Source organism: Sciurus vulgaris, assembly GCF_902686455.1.
Source record: "Sciurus vulgaris genome assembly, chromosome: 6".
Taxonomy (NCBI): domain Eukaryota; kingdom Metazoa; phylum Chordata; class Mammalia; order Rodentia; family Sciuridae; genus Sciurus; species Sciurus vulgaris.
Window position 1 is genome coordinate 89498808 of NC_136466.1, and position 16819 is coordinate 89515626.

At 38.2% G+C, this 16819-nt stretch overlaps 1 protein-coding gene across 1 annotated transcript in view; it reads left to right on the forward strand.

The window, feature by feature from the left end:
- The first annotated feature begins 459 nt into the window (after positions 1-459).
- Positions 460-16819, forward strand: part of LIX1 (limb and CNS expressed 1) — a 49996-nt gene continuing 33636 nt past the window's right edge. Inside the window, exon 1 of the mRNA XM_079144564.1 lies at positions 460-778. Coding sequence (XP_079000690.1) covers positions 697-778 — 82 coding nt within the window. The 5' untranslated portion in view covers positions 460-696. The remainder of the gene's footprint in view (positions 779-16819) is intronic.

The following is a 16819-nucleotide window of genomic DNA, read 5'->3' on the forward strand; positions in this document are numbered from 1 at the left end:
ATGATTTTCCTTGAAGGATAAATAGAGAAATAAATGTTCCCAAGCAAACTGTATAACCGTTCACCAGGTTTGCCCCATCAGAAGTGACTATATTTGAGGGTACTAAACTGGTTTCCAAAGTAATGCTCATGAATTTGGCACAAAGCACAATCTGGCTATAGTCACTATCTTTATAGTACTCCTTTACCAAGGAGAATTTAGATCGTGTTGATTATACTGATTATACATGCCAGGCAGTCCTGAGCTGCTTCTATGTTACTTAGGAAATTTTCTTGAGAATAAGTTTCTTGATTTCACGTTCCTGGGGGCAGTGTAGTTGGGAAAAAAAAAAAAAAAATCAAGCAAGAAAGCTGCACAGCATTCAGGCAAAATCTGGTTGGAGAGGAAATCTGTTCCCATGATTAGCGAGCTTCCCCAGCTAGCCTGTAGGTGGGTGTGTTTAACAGAAGGAAGCAATGGGGACCGCCTGTCAGCCAGCCTTTCGAGCTAATTAGCTCAGCATACAACAAAGATAAGTGAGCCCGAGAGGAGGGCCCCCTGAGGGGTCTTTAGATTCTGGGAAATGTCTGATTGGCAGATGTTAAAAGGGATTCTTTGGTAATCCAGTGCATCAATGAGCTGCACAAATTCAGTCCAGGACTGCAAGAATTCAGGCATGAGGACACTGTGCAGCAGGCTCACACAGGCAGACCCGAGATGGACAGAACCTTGGAATCTCTGAGACACATCATTGCCCAAGTCTTGCCTCACAGAGACCCAGCTCTAGTCTTCAAAGACTGTAAGTACTGAATGGAAAAGAAGTTTTTTGACTTTAGAAAATAGTTCTAAACGTCTAGTCACATCCCATTTAAGTATGAGTTCTTCTAAATCTCTGTAGTCGTGTTCTGTGTCCTAAGTGATGTTTAACTTAGGACTTCAGTCAGAAGAAAGATTTCATTTCACCTACTGGCATGAGGCGCTGGGTTATTTTGCAGTGACACATCTTGCAGGACTGTTTAGAAGTCCTTTCTTCTAAAATCTAAAACCCGCCAAGTCTTAATGAACTTTTCCAGATGCTTTTTAAATAAAGCAAGACTGACTGGAACCAAGATTAAAACTAAAAATAACTTGGAAATGATAATAAAATATACCTGTATTTATTAACCTGTTTAAGCCTCCACAACATATATTAGTTTTGTTAGACCAAGTATTGTGTTTCTATAAAAATTTTTGTCGCAAACAAAATTTAATAATAAATCACCAATGAGCTCCTTAATTTTGATAACAAATTATAACACTTCAGTTAAAAATAAAATAAGAAGCTCCCCCCAACAACCTCTGCAACACCCCACCCTTTGGCATAGCAGTTATTTCAAAATCTTTTTAAAAAAATTATGAAAAATAATTAAATCAAGCTTTCCAATTCTAGCAATACTATTAAACTATTTGTCACATAACTTCGTTTCTGGAACCAATTTGATTTCCTGCTGCTGCAAAACAGACTATCTTCACATTGTATCTTATCTACAGTGGGTTTCATATTACAAAGGGCTTCTGAAATAGAACTTTGCTTTGGAACTGCCCAAAAGGTAAAATGCATATGGATTTTTTTTTTTTTTAACTTCAATCGGTTACAGCTTTCCTCCTTGTGAATCTAGTTATGTTTGTCTCCATCAAAACATCAATGGTTTGGATTTTGCTTTCTGATTACTGAGTAACGTTCCTTTCCAGATGTCCTTTTAGTTTATATTTCTCATATGTGTGATGAAGAAAGAGAAATGTTGGGCCATTTTATTCTATAAATTTTTCCTCTTAGAATTAAATTGTAACCAATCTACCCTCTAAGGCATAAAGTGAAAGCCTTTTCTTCTTCCTCTTCTTTTTCTTTTTTAATATTGTCTGCAAGCATTTGTCAATAGCTATGTTGGAGCTAATAAAAATCACTCCATCCCCTAGCCTAGCCTGGAGTCTATTCAGGCGTGGTATGTTTCTTTAAGTGAAAAGAGAAGGAAAGAATGTCTCTCTCCTACAAAGGCTCTGAATTACTAGTGAAGGATAAAAGGGCTTTTCGGCTGCCCAAAGCTTTGGATAAATTATATAGGACCAGGGGACTTATGCTGAGGGTGGAGGCAGTAAAAAGAAATAGAAGATTTTTCCCTAAGCTCACTGTAAATTTAAGAAGTTTAAATCTGAGATTGTATGCCGCACTTTTTAAACTGATCTAAATTCCAGAAATTGCTTACAGTTTAGAAGAGAGAATAGAATTCTTTAGAGGAGGTAATAATAAAGCTTATATTAAGTTCTATGACCCAGGCCTTTGTAGGCGGTCTTTCATATGCAAAAACAAAAAGCGTCCCATTTTATATATTTCATTCATTGACACAGAACCTAGATTTGACGGCATAGCACTGCCTGTTTATCCTAGCAGGGGCTGCTACTCAGCAATTGCTTGCCTGGCTTAATGTGTATGAATATTAAGCAACTGGCCCTCTTTCTTTCGGTTTTTATAATGTGAAAAATGACTAAATAAAAGGGAGTCAAATGGTAAATTTCTGTACCAGGAGTTTCCATAGCATGAAAACATCACTCGCCATCCTATGGAATCAGCGGGGATGCAGAACAGCAAGTCTGGTTGAGGTCTAAACCATGCCTTGGCAACCTGTAGGTGCTGCACATGCCAGAGTTTGGCACGTGGACCTCTTTTCTCTGGCACACTCATAAGTTTCTGCCACCACACTCTTGCTGGCAGCCTATAAAAAACTGCCACCAGCTTTGAATGGCAGGTTCTGAGAAGCTCCCTCTCTTCCTGTTCACTCCTGGCTCCTCCCTCTCTGCCACCCCTTCCAACCTTTCTGCCAGAAGGGAAGGGCTGAGTACTTGAGCACATCACTGCCAATTAAGAAAAATGGTCACCTTGCTTTCCTGCAAGCTGAAAAGCTGATCCAAGAATTTTTAACAGCTAGCTCAGTTAAACAAAGGAACATTAAAAATAAATAAATAAATAAACCTTCCAGGTTTTTCTGAATTTTTCTTCTGTGAATGCAAAGGCAGTGCTTGCCCTCTTCACTATTTGGACACATGTAAGGCGGGAGTGTAAATGATCATTCTATTCATTCATTGCCCTCCACTGGCTTTTGAATTGCTTAAAAACAATAATTGGTCAGAAAAAGTACCCAGAACATTTTCTGGTCAGAGACAGATGCACATGGGAACAGTTACATTCATTTAAGGAAATGAACTTCTAAAGTTTTTTCTCAGGCAAGGAGGTCCTTCAAATTTTACAATATGTTAAATCTGTCATTTTATTTTAGAGGAGGTGTTCATCTGGCAGTAGTTGTGATTTGTCTTTTATTTTCTCTCCTGAAAGGAAATTAATTCCATAACACGTTTTTTGTTCTTTATTCACTGTTTCACATTTCAAATGAAAAATAATGGAAAGAGATTTTAAACAAGGCAGTCTCCCAATATAATCTAGGCTGACACTGGACTGTTCTTCACTACATCACTGTCTCTACTTTGTAACAAGTAACACTGGATATTTCTATACTACCAGACAGGATATCTTTGCAGAGAAATTATAGAATATCTCCATGTTGCCCTCTATTCTCATCTTTGTGAAATATCCAGGTTCTGATCATGAGTCATGCATCACAATCAAAGATGAGCTATCATGAACGAGACCCTGGTGTTCTTTCAAGGGAGTATCCGTGCCTACTGTTTGCCATTGTCTGGCAGGTCCTCACTTGCTTTCTCAAAAGAGATCATCACATGACTTCAAGAGAACTGCACTTGCAGATCCTGATCTGAGTGTTAACTCTTCAAATAGCAAGAGTGTAATATGCTTATCAGTCATTCAGGGACTCTTCCTTCATCCATTTAATACTAACGTGAGGATGGCAAGTCCTGGCCATGTACCTCCATCCCTTATTAGCTACATTATCTTAACCTCCATGAACCTCAGTTCCCTCACCTGTAGATAACAATGGTATGTATTGTGGGATTGCTGTGGACAGTGTTTCTAGTAGTAGGGATGGAGGCACAGGATACAAATTCTGTCTTCCAGTTCCTCACATTTAATGCCTAAAAGACTCAGGTGTTGGTTACCGTGTCCTTGAGTTGTAATAGCAGTATCTATTAGGAAAACAATGAGGGTAGAGAAATGGGCTCCTTCAGGAGTGCGGAGGGAGGCTTTTGGTCTATCTGAGCAGAAGTGTGTTGAGAAAGTGGGAAGGAAGGGCATTTTGCAAAGGAGGGTTACGGAGGATTGAACTCAGGGGCACTAGACCACTGAGCCACATTCCCAGTCCTATTTCGAGTTTTATTTAGAGACAAGTTCTCCCTGAGTTGCTTAGTACCTACTTTTGCTGAGGCTGGCTTTGAACTCACTATCCTCCTGTATCAGCCTCCCAAGATACTGGGATTATAGGTGTGGAACATTTTTGAGGAGAGAAAAGTCTTGTCCAACAGTCATGCAAGAAGTATGTCCTGGGAGGATGCAAGTTGGGTCTGACTGACACTCAGGCAATAAGGAACCATTGGAGTTAACCATGATCCTAGATAAGTTCTGGGAGTTTATGGCTTTATGGTACATTGGGGAAAAGCTTATATTGACATCTGTTGTAGCTACACTTCCTAATACCTATGTTAGAGGGAATTGAAGCTTTTTCTCAGCAAGAAACAATTCACCAGCTCAGGAAAGATGTAAGATTTGTGAATGTCAAATGTGCCTATGGGGAGAAACCACTTTTACTAACTGAAGGCCAAAATCAAGACACACTTTCTTAAAAAAAAAAAAAAAAAAAAATTTAAAATCTGTCTTAATTATCATTATGAAAATGAATTTTTTCTAGCACTGACTGTATAAAGTGACATAATATTTTTCCATAGCTTATAAAATAGTAAGATGGAACCTGTACTACACGTTGCTCAACTGAAGAAAATTTCTCACATATTTGAAGTGCATTAACTCTTTTATTTAGGAAAACATTTTTCTGCATGAAAGGTTTTATTTACATCAGATAGGTGAATACTTTACTTCAAAGAGTATATTTTTACCCTTTGGAAAAATTGGACCAGACTATAGAGCTATTAAAAACATCTTAGTAATCATGAATCTGGCTATATGCAGCAGAAGAGAGCAAAACCCTGGAGAGTCAAGTATTTTTTCCATACATGCTTTTTAGTGTAGTTACTTGAAATCTATAAATTTGATGATACATTTATAGTATTCACATTTCACAGAAAGGAATGGAGTAGGAGGGAAAGGATGGAGGTCCTTGTGTGGTAAAATCCCTACACGAGGCATTGTGTTGCACAATATAAACCGTGCCTGAAAGAATATACATCTCAGAAACAAAAACTCCACTGTTTGCTACCTCATTTTAGAATAATGACTGCATCTTAATTATACTAATTTAAGCTCTAATAATTTTAGCATTAAACTATAGATGTGTGTTTTATAGAAGCCTATTCAAATGATAGTTCCACTTTTTTATGGATGCAGCTATTTTTAAATTTATACTAAGAAAAAAATGTAGATTTCAGTTTAGCCATCAGGGACATAAGAACTGTTTGAGGGGCTAGGGTTGTGTCTCAGTGGTAGAGTGCTTGCCTTGCATGTGTGAGGCACTGGGTTCAATTCTAAGCACCATATACAAATAAATGAATAAAATAAAGGTCTATCAACATCTAAGAAAAATTTTTTTAAAAACTGACATTTGACAGAGTTTAAATACTGAAAGTCTCAGCACCAAAGGAAAATTTTTCAAAATAGTTGGGGGAGGTAGCTTCTTGATCACTTAAAGGTCATATCTGTGCTGATAGTTATATTTCTTATGTATAAATAAGACTTAACAGGTCAAAATAAAATATGATAGACACCCATCCTGTGAGACCCAAGCTGTCTCATCTCACCAGAGTTTTCTTTTTTTTAAACAGCTAAGATTTGTTAGCCTGAACTCAGTTTTAACAACTTCTGAAACTCATGTGTTAAGTTACAGGCCATAATAGGATACAGCTGCCTAAGGGTGAGTTTCTAAGTTACGATCTTTCTGTTTAAATGATACGGTTTTACTGATTATGTGCTACAGATTGATTTAAGAAATGTAAGACAACTTTAGAAGCCCTTCATAAAAGAATCTTCTTTATTTAATACATTTCATATTGAAGTTTTAACCCCAAAGGCTCTGTATTTCTTTTCCTCCATGTTCAAATGCCCATTAAAGTTTAGTCTGTAGAAGTAGTTAAAATAATCATATTTTAAAAGAAAGAAAAAAAGAGTCTTAATGGAAGTTTATTCTTAACAAAACAGCCAATTATTACCCTGTCTCTGGTTTTCTACATTTTCTCTCTGGTGTCCACAAAATGTTGTTTGACTTATGGTTTTGCCTTTTTTTCCTGGTATGATGATAATCAGTTGATCCCTATTTTGAGCTCATCTTGTTAAGCAGCTGTGGAACCCATCATTTAGTCACCACTCCACTGGCACTCATGGCCCGTCCTATTTAGTTTACATATCTCTCATGTGGCCCTGCACAGCCTATTATCACTTCACTGGGGTGTTTTTGTCCACACCTAAGTTGTAAGTCCCAGGGAAGAGCTGGATCTTGTACTTTTTTGAAACCCCAAATTGCCTACCACAGAGACAGGCATCTGAACAGGTGCAAAACAGATGGTTTTTGATTTCTGATTGGTTGATCTTTCTTCTTCACAATAAGGGGAGAAGATTTTTGCCATTGGCAGGTGTTCTCCTTTGTGATGAAGGGACCCTTCTAATCCATTCATCCACTGCCACAGTTATCACAGGCTAACCCCTTGCAGGAATAAGTTGACAGTCAAATAGATAGGAGCAAGCTTGGAGCACAAGGGGCCATACAGGTAAACACAGTCACACCAGGCAACTCAGCCAGAGAGATGCTTCCACCTGGACTTAGAGCAACTCATCATCATCCCATTCCCCACAGTAGTACAGAGGCTTAACTTACCCATCCTTATGTCCATCCTCAGTATGTACCACCAACTGTGGGTCTCCAAGGGCCATGCCCATGCTGTTCACGACCAAATCCTATCTGTGCCTTGTATATACACACTGGTTAGATGACTGTGTCAGGTATTGAGAAGTATTCTTAAAATGACTATTTACAGGCAAGGAAGATATATAATACACTTAAAGCCCCATTTGTAAAGACTTGACTATTTTAAACAAAGTAGAACTGATAATCAAGCAATCTGTGTAACAGAAACTTATTTGGTAATCTAAAATCAAAGGTCCTACAAAGTCTCTTTTAAATACAACACAGTGTCAATGCCTGGTGGAATATGGGAAAGATACATACTTCCTGATTGGTTAAATAGGTTACAGCAGGTTTTTATTTTAGGCATCTTTTGAGATTGGGTGACATCATCTGACCCATGGTGCACATATAAAGTGCACATGTGAATTCAGGCATGCTACTTATACTGTTTATGTGTTGTATACTTATGACTTTTTACTTTGCCTTTGTGATTTCCTCCTGCTCCTTCATAGTCTTTAGTCTCACCCCCTGTGCTTGCAAATACACAGAAAGTAAGTGGTATTTAAATATCCCCCCAAAAGATTTATAGTTTAGCAGTTTTCAGTTCTAAAGGTGAAAATTAAACCAAAAAGAATGAATATTCCTTTTGAATGTTTCATAGAATCTCCTGAGAAGCTGACTTTGTAAAACAACCCCAAAAGATCATAATTCCCTCAAGAAAATATTTGGGGCAGTGGGTGGAGGTGAAAGGAGAAAAGAAAAAGCAAACAAAAGAAGAAACTCTGCCAGCTTCCCCGCTGTTGAAGGAGCTGACTCTGGGGAGTACAACCAAAGAAGAACCCCTCTGCTGGGAACAAAGCAGGACTCCAAGCTGCCTGTGTCCCACTCTGCCACTGTGGCCACATTTGAGTGTCTACACAAAATAAAAAGGGACCCAGACACAGAGGCTGCATCTCCAACACTCTATATGCCTGGTCAATGAAAGGGCTGAGGATGATTACATGGATAGACAGTGTCCTGGGGTTCACTCAAGCTCAGCACAAGACCCAAGCACACCCCATTTTTTCAGCCCATTTGCATAAATGACAAAACAGCATCACATTTTGAGTTTGTTCCTTAAATTATTGGGGGGGACTCTTCCTATCTTTCCTTAACAAAATTAGGATATGACATTGGGAAGAACAAGTTGTACAGGATTGAATTGCTAGAATAGAAACTACCAATTAAGTCTGTTTTAAAATATCACCTACTAAGGGTAATTTAATTGAAGATTGTATTAAAATATTATATAACACAAATCCACCTGTTTAGAGGTAGAGAATCAATTTGAAAATAGGTTAATCATCTTGAAAGCCTCTTAATGATTTATCCTTAAATGACAGTCTTTCTAATTTTTCTTTAATTGTTTTTGGCAAGGGAAATTTTACCCAGTTAAAATTTTTCCTCATGTAGGGCTTAAAGAAATTGATCCTTTTTTTCTGATAAATTTATAGCAGATTTTAAGATCCTTTTTTGCAGACAAATGACTACCTTCTATGCAGAAGTTATATCAGGTAATTGAACTGGGCAATGAAATATATTGTTTCTGCTTTCCTGAGGCATATGCAGTCATTAAATTAAACATTAATTAAACTTAAATTAAACATTAATTTAAGATAAAAGTTAACTCTTTTCTGTAGGTTTTTCTAAGAGAAGATCTGTTGCCTTTAGCATTCATTAGAAAGTCAAAAATTGAGACAAAAATTCATGCTTCCATATCCGGAGACATGTAGCATTGGACACATTTATATGCTGTTATGGAACTTTGAATTCGCCAGTGAGTGTTATCAAAAAATCTTTCTCTTTTCAATCTCTGAACTCTTCACATATCATGGAATAAATAGCAGGATGTATTCAGCTAGAGACTTTTCAGACTTGTAGACTATTTTTAGAATATTTAATCATATGGTTTCCAATTCAGGAAGTTAGTTTCAAAGCTGCAATAAGCAAACATATAATCATACCTTTTCTATTTTTTCTGTCACCTTCTGTAATCACAAATAATAGCTAACTCTCTAGTACCATATGTAAAACCTATTGTGACCATTTTCCACACCAACTCTATGACATAGGTACTGCTGAGGAACTGCTTCTCATGAAGCAGTTAAGTATCTTGTGGTGGTTCAGACAGGATTCAAACCCAGGCATTCTGACTCTAGAGAGCAGACTTTTAACTACTCAGTTAACAGCCTTTCTTTTGATAAAAGATGGAGAGACAAGATGCAGTACACATTTTATTATGTATGAAGTAGTGCCTATATTTTAGCATTCTTCTATAACATACTCTGAAATCCACTGGGTATTTAAATTCTCTACATCTCACACTTTCCATATGGAAACATAGATCGTGGGTCTCTATGGTATCTCCATTATGTCCAATCTGTGAAAATGAAAATACAATAATGTGTATATATGACAAGTTGTGAATTTTTAGGATAGGGGCTGTCTGGGTGTCCAGTTATTGATGTCCTTTTCTGAAGCTGCTTCAGGCTCCTTCTGGTATGTGGAAGGAGCACCTTTTTTTCCCCAGTGCTGGGGATTGAACCCAGGGTTTCACACATACTATGCAAGTGCTCCGCACCACCAAGTTACATTCCCCAGCCCAGGAGCACTCTTTTGCTTGCTTCATCTCCTGCACACTTCTCATGTCTTTTTCTACACAGACACATCTTAGAGTAATGTTCTGCCCTGAGCTTCCCAGATACACAAGAGCAACCGCACATTCTGAGAGTCTGGCCCTTCCTTGTGACTCCACAGTTCCACGGACGGGCAGCATAGTACTTCAGGCAAGGGCAAAGGGCAATGGATTCTGTGTTCCTGCTTTTATCTCCACCCAGGTAAAGCTGGGGCATCAAGACAACAGAATCATTTCCAAGTATTAAAAAAAGCTAAGTCCCTTTACCCTGTCACTTATCAAATCATACTCTTTTCCTAATAGCATGCTTTCTTATTGCTCCTATAGGAGAGTGAAAAATGACTTCGTACTGCCTTTTAGGTTTCTTAGCTGGATTACAGGCTCAATTGCCACATAACAGATCAAAAGAGAAAAATCCATATTTAAGTACATGTGTATGCAAAGAGTTCCCACAAAATATGAGAGTCAAAGAAGGGTCAGATAATTGAAGCTTATATAGTATCCTGAGTTATGGAAAGGAGTAGGGGCTTGGGGCTTCTGGAAGATGGTGGAGACACAAATTATGAGAGGGTAAGGGAGGAAGTGTATAGTGAATAAAGGTTGTTTTAGGCAGATAAAAATTACAATCATAAAATTTTTTCTAAGAGAATCCCTCAAAATAAAAGCTGAGAGTCTGGATGGATTTTTTTTTTTTTTTTTTCGTGTGTGTGTGTGTGTGTGTGTGTGGTGCTGGGGATTGAACTCAGGCCCTTGCAAGGCAAACATTCTACCAACTGAGCTATATCCCCAGCAAGATTCCCAGGTAGGGGAGTTATGACTATTGAGTTCCTTTTGTAGGATCCATCTTTAGGCAGATTAAGAGCAGCTCAGAGAAAACCTCTGCTTGCATCCATCAGTCCCCAAGTATCTTAGGCTGAAAGTAACCAGCATACCAAAGTGTCATATTTGGGGTGGCGTCTTCTGAATTTCTCACTCCCTATACAATTCTTCAGTGGAGGCATACTCACCCATCTTATTCTTATGTTTGATGCCACCCTCACTCTTTTGAAAGCACAAATCCTCTTCCTTCCTCCCTACCTGTCTACACCCCATTCCTCTAGGAAGAGTGCAGCTTAGACTCCCCTCCTGTGCAGACTTTTTCTGACACTTCCTTCACATATTCATCTACTCTCCCCCTTGTATTTACATAATTACTGTGCTACAACTTTTTAAGCTTTAAATATTATTTAAACATCCTCTCTGTTCCATAGTTTAGCACTCAATATTTTGTTCACTAATTACATGATGAATGTATTGTTTCTCCAGTCAGATTGTAAAGCTCTGTGGGGATCTCCGTGCAAAGACCTGAACTTCTTTATTATTTCATATTATCAAGGTCAGGATTGACGCATCGACTATGCCAATGTCACATTGTTGGTTAATTATGGGGTTCTGTTCTACTGATCCCAGAAACTATTTTTAACTCCTTTTCAGCAGAGCACTCCAGGCAGTCGACACAAATTTATTGGAGTTGGCAGCCAAAACTAATGGAGCTACCATCCCCATTCAGAGTTTTCCTAAGCCATTTATTGTAAACGTACAAACCAAAGTGAGCATGTGGCCAGCAATCTTATGTCTACTCTGACCCAGCTGCATCTTTCTGTATGAACTCTGCCACATCTAGCTGGGACATGGCCACCCATCACACCCATGCTATGTGATCACGGTGGAGATTCATTGAGAAGGAAATCCGGACCTCTCTATGAATCACAGTGAATTTCACTCACCTTCTACACACTCCTTGCACTTCAGCTGCTCAGACCATGTAGAGTCTTCTTAGACTACAACTGAACTCCATAACTACTTCTAGGTGAATAGCCCTATGCTGGATACCAAGAAGGCTATAGAAAAGAACCAATCTCTGCCCTCTAGAATCCCATAGTCTGCTGTAAGTTAAGTAACAGAAAACTGTACTATTAGATGAATTGTTACCACAAGGTGTTTCATTCCTCCGGCCAGAAGGAAGTTCAGCCAAGTCTTACCTGATAAATTTAGCCAGGATCACCATATCCATTTTATTATCATGGTTTACAGGTGATTAAGTGCTAAGACTCAGGGCCACTAATGGAATAGCGCTCAGAAGAGGGGATGCATGTGGGCTGGAATCAGAGAGCATAGCATGATGGAGGAGGTAGTGTTTCCTCTGAAGTGGGAGGAGAGGGGAGGGGAGAAATAACACTCACAGTAGTAGGAGGGAGCACTTGAACTAAGACAGAGATGAAGATTTAAAAGTAAAATTTAAAAAGAGAAAAAATGATAGAGATGAAAAATAATCACCCTGTGTTCAAGGGCACACCCATGGAGGATTTCTGTCAAAGGTTAGATAGACAAGGTGTTCCACAGTGTCTTCACGGCTTAGCAGAGAAAGACTCAGTGTTGAACTTGACTTGCTGGAGGATCCAATTACTACTCTGAAAACTCAATCATATTCATATTTCAAAACACACTGAAGAAGAAAATAGTCATGCTAATATGTGTAAACTACATAATACACTGTCTTGTTGATAAACAAAATAGTCAAACCTGCTGCAGGGGTCTATTACTCCATCCAAAAAAGCAGCTCAGGGGGAAGAATTGAAAAATTTCATATGCAATGTCAACACAGAAGTAAATTGCTTTCCATATTCTCAGATATTAAAAGATGATAGAAATCACAAAAACAACTGGATATCATGCTATTGTTCCAAGATTTCCCCAATTCTCTTCTTCTCCTTCCTTCCATACCCCCAGCTTCAGCCATTTGATGCTCTATTTTTTTAATAGCAATTTTATCAGTTAGACATTGATTACCTTAAGCATAGCAAAACCAAAGATGAGTTGTGTTAAGCCCTGCACCAAAAGTGCTCCTTGACCTGTTCTGACTCCAGTGCCAGCCAAATTGTCTCTTTTCTCCAGGTCTCCAGCTGAGAATCATGGCCACTCTCTTGTTCAATGTTCAGAATCACTAGATGACAAATGTATCTTAACCTGATAAATCTAGACCTTGATCTAGATAAAGTCCATTTCCTTTCATGTCCATTTGAGAGAAAAGAGAAACTTCAAAGGACCTTTACTAATCTTTGAGATAAATAATACACTGCTAAAAATGATGTGTTCTAGATTAGAACTTCCTTCCCTGAGGTAGTGCAGAGAGACCTTTTGCTCATGCAAAGAGGAATAGAGGAAATGAAAAAGACAGATGCTGCTATAAGCCCCTCAAATGTCATCATGGTCATTTCCTCTTATTCCTCTTGAGACCACTCCTTCCTTTACATATTGAAAGAAAGAATTGGAATGGGAGGCTCAGGCACAGTCCACTATGAGCCATACAGTCAGTGGGTATTTACACCATTGCTAAGAGAGCAAAGTATTATTGAAGACTGATCCAGAAGATGTCTATTCACATGAACACAGACTGCTCATTTAGTAAGACAGCTCAATGCTGGAATCATATCATCTCACTTATTTAAAAGTACAAATATTAGCATGTGATTTACTTGACTTTGTCAAGAACAAAATGTCAGAAAAATGGTTCACAGGAAAAGGTAAGTGAATTAATTCTTGTGGTGAACTCTTTATACCCACCATGCCAGCAATCTCCACAAATGCAGCACATCTCCTACCCCTCTGACGACATTCAAAAATTCAACTAATGCATATTACGTTTCTACTACAATTTGAAGCATTGTGGAAAATGATGCCATTCTTCTTCCAGAAAGTGCAGTCTCTGGTAGAGGTGGACATGCATGAAAACAACTTGTTTCATTGTATGAGAGAGTATCATGGGATGAAAAAAACATAGACTAGACACATAGACAAACTGGGTTAAAAATCCCGGACTTTGTAACTGGGTGATTGTACACAAAACTTTTATTTCTCACCTCTAAGGTGGGATGAAAATACCTATTTCAAGAGGGTGTTGAAGGATCAAGCAGCATCTGAACTGTAGTAGTTACATGATAAGGAAGATGGGAGTAGTCTCTTCTTACAGTAGGACTTCTTTAAACGTTAATATGCATCCAACTGCCTGAGAAATTTTTTAAATGATGATCTAGTTCAGTAGGACTGAGGTGGGGGCTGAGTTCCTGCATTTCTAACAAATGCCAAGTGATATTCATGATGTTTCCCAGGGACTCTGCACTTTCATTAGCAAATGATTGGAGATTATATTTTGTTTTTACTTTTGAGGAGCTGACGCTGGAGGTGAGTCTTAAAAATGAATAGGTGCCACTCAAGAAGACAGAAGGCAATAGAAATGAGGGCATTCCAGGAGGATGGAAGGAAGTATGGGGCTTACCAGTGCTATAAGAAATATGGAAGTATGAGGAGACTGGAAGGGGCACTTGGAGAGAGGAGTTCAGGATGAAATACAGTAGCAAAGCAGAGGGTCTTTCATGCCTTGCCAAGAGCTATTTATTTCACAGGTAATGAAGGAAACACAAAAGGATTTTAAAATGTGGAGAATGTGATCAGCTATGAGACTTAAAAATATTGCCCTGAGAACAGGATGGGTTAGCTGGGAGGATGACTGGCATCAGGAGGGTCCTGTGCTATACATGTGAGATGCAAGGAGTATGAGCCAATGGATAATGGCACTGTGGACTAAGGCAGTGATGCCTGTGGGAGACATAAAGGATATGGCATTGATGAAACTCAGGCATTTATTAGATATGGAAAGAGGAAATAAAGTTTAAGATTCCTGCCAGCCTTCTGATTTAGGTTACTGTGTAGATGATAATATCACTTTCCAAGTAATTCAGAAGGAAAGAAAGTGATTCAGGAGGAAGAGTGTACAGAGAAGAAAATGAGTTAGGCTTGGGAATATGTTCCATTTGTGCAACATCCAAATGGAAGTATCTATTTAGCAAAGTTGGAGTTACAGGAGAACGGTTTAGGGGCTGTCATATATTGCAGTAGATGTTGTGGAGGTAGGTTCCATCATTCAAGGAGAATAACAGAGAAAAGTAAGAGAAGACAAGACAGGATTCTATTGGAAACCAACACGAGGAATTAGCGGAGGGAGAGATAACGACAAAAGCAACTGGGAGAAATTATTAGAAAAAAAGACACAATCAAGGAGAAATATTACCAGAAAAGCAGAAAATACCAGGGAGATTTCTATAATTTCTGGAAGAAATTGATAGTTAAATCAAATGCAGCTGAGGTCAAATAAATGAGGACTAAAAACTAGGAATTGGTGATATTCATCAAGGTATTTTCAGTGAAATAATGTAGAGGGAAGTCAGATTGTGGTGGGTTAAAAATGAATGTAAGATAAGGAAGCAGACAATATAAAATATTCTTTCCAGCAGTTTGGCTATATTAGGAAAAGTTCATAAGCAGTAGCCAGAAATAGTTCCAAAGTTGAATGTTCCATTTAATTGATTGATTAATTCACTTATTCATTCCCTCATTGCCCCAACATATTATGGCTTCTGGGAAGCAGTAAGTAAAGAGAAGCATTGAAAAATAGGTCAAAAGAAAGACTAAGAGAACAATGCTCAGGAGAAGCAGCACAATTCATTTGAGACTGCAGGAAATAAGGTGGAGCTGGGCATTTTTGCAAATGGTCACAAGATATAGGGGTGGATATTGCACATTTGGTAGCTCAAGTTTATTCTGTAACATGGGAATCAGGATAATTAACTGGGTGCACCTACAGACTAAACTATGTAATGACGCTTAACTTCAATCTTGGGTGGTTTTCTTCAAATGTGACCCTCTGTTCACATTTTCTTTGAAACTGCCCATAAACCTTGCTGATGCCACAAAAATAAAGGAGCACGTGTTTCATAAATATAGCATCCTCTGGTATACCAATCTTTGAAATTCCAAACAGCAAGCTGGCCTTCTTTCCTCTGCACTCCATTCATCTGGTTTTCCAGTTGTCAAGAGGAGATAGAGATAGAAAGATGGATGGTGTGTGTGCATGTACATATGTTGCACTCTATAGGGGTGATGACATCTGTAGGACCATCAAAGAAATGTTCCGAGGTTGTAGGATGAAAATTTTGAAAACTGCTGCTTTTATTCTTACTTATTGCATACCTTAAAACTCTTTAATCCAAATAGTTTTGTATGCCAGAATTCTTGTGTTCATTTTTCCTAGATAATCATGAATCCTGAATTCTCAACTTCCTACTCCAGATCTCAACTAAATCTCATTCTGCAGTGTATTAACTTAAAACAGGAAGCTAATAGCCCTTGCTGAGTAGCAGAACAACACGCCACTCCAGTAGTTTTAGGCTTCAATCTTCTGGACATCTCTGCTGAGTTCTGAAGGTCAGCTGCAAGTACAGACACAAGCCAGTTGGCTCATAAATCCTTGTTTTCTTAGAAATGGAAAGAAGAGGAAGAGAGGAGGATAGGGAGCAAAAATATAGTTTAGAATATAAACATTATTATTCTATTTTGAGTTACATCTACTTGCAGAAAATACTATTTCAATTTTTTAAATGATTTAAAAGCTCTGTAATGAACAATTCTTAGCTTGACCCCCTTCAATATATATTTTATTAATTCAATTTCCCCACTGACAGTCTTACATTTTCTCAATTTATTTCCCCAAACACTTCTCAATTATTGAACACTGAAGTTTTTTTGTTTTGTTTTGTTTTGTTTTTTTGGTTTTTTTTGTTTTTGTATATACCTAGTCATCCAATTCCTCAGAGGTCTCCAGAACTTGCTTGAATTATATACCATGAAGCTTATCAGTGATGTAGGGAGGAGCTGCAGGGAGGGGCCTATACTCTAGTAAACAGCTTAGATAGAAAGTGGTCCTGCAATGTTTCTCCTCTGGATCAAAGTTTGTGACACTTGTGGCTCCCAGGAAAGTATCAATGTACAGCCTTTTGAAGGACATCTAGCAGTGTGTTTAGAATAATAGCAAAGGTTGGGCTGGGGTTGTGGCTCAGTGGTGGAGCACTTGCCTAGAATGTGTGAGGCACTGGGTTCAATTCTCAGCATCACATATGAATAAAAATAAAGGTCCATCAACAACTACATATATATAAAAATATTTTTTTAAAAAATAATAATAGCAAAGGGCATAGACATCATGTTAGTAAAAAATATTTGACAGAATAAAAACCATTTAATCTAGAACCTCAGTAAATGTGAGACTTGTCTGTATTAG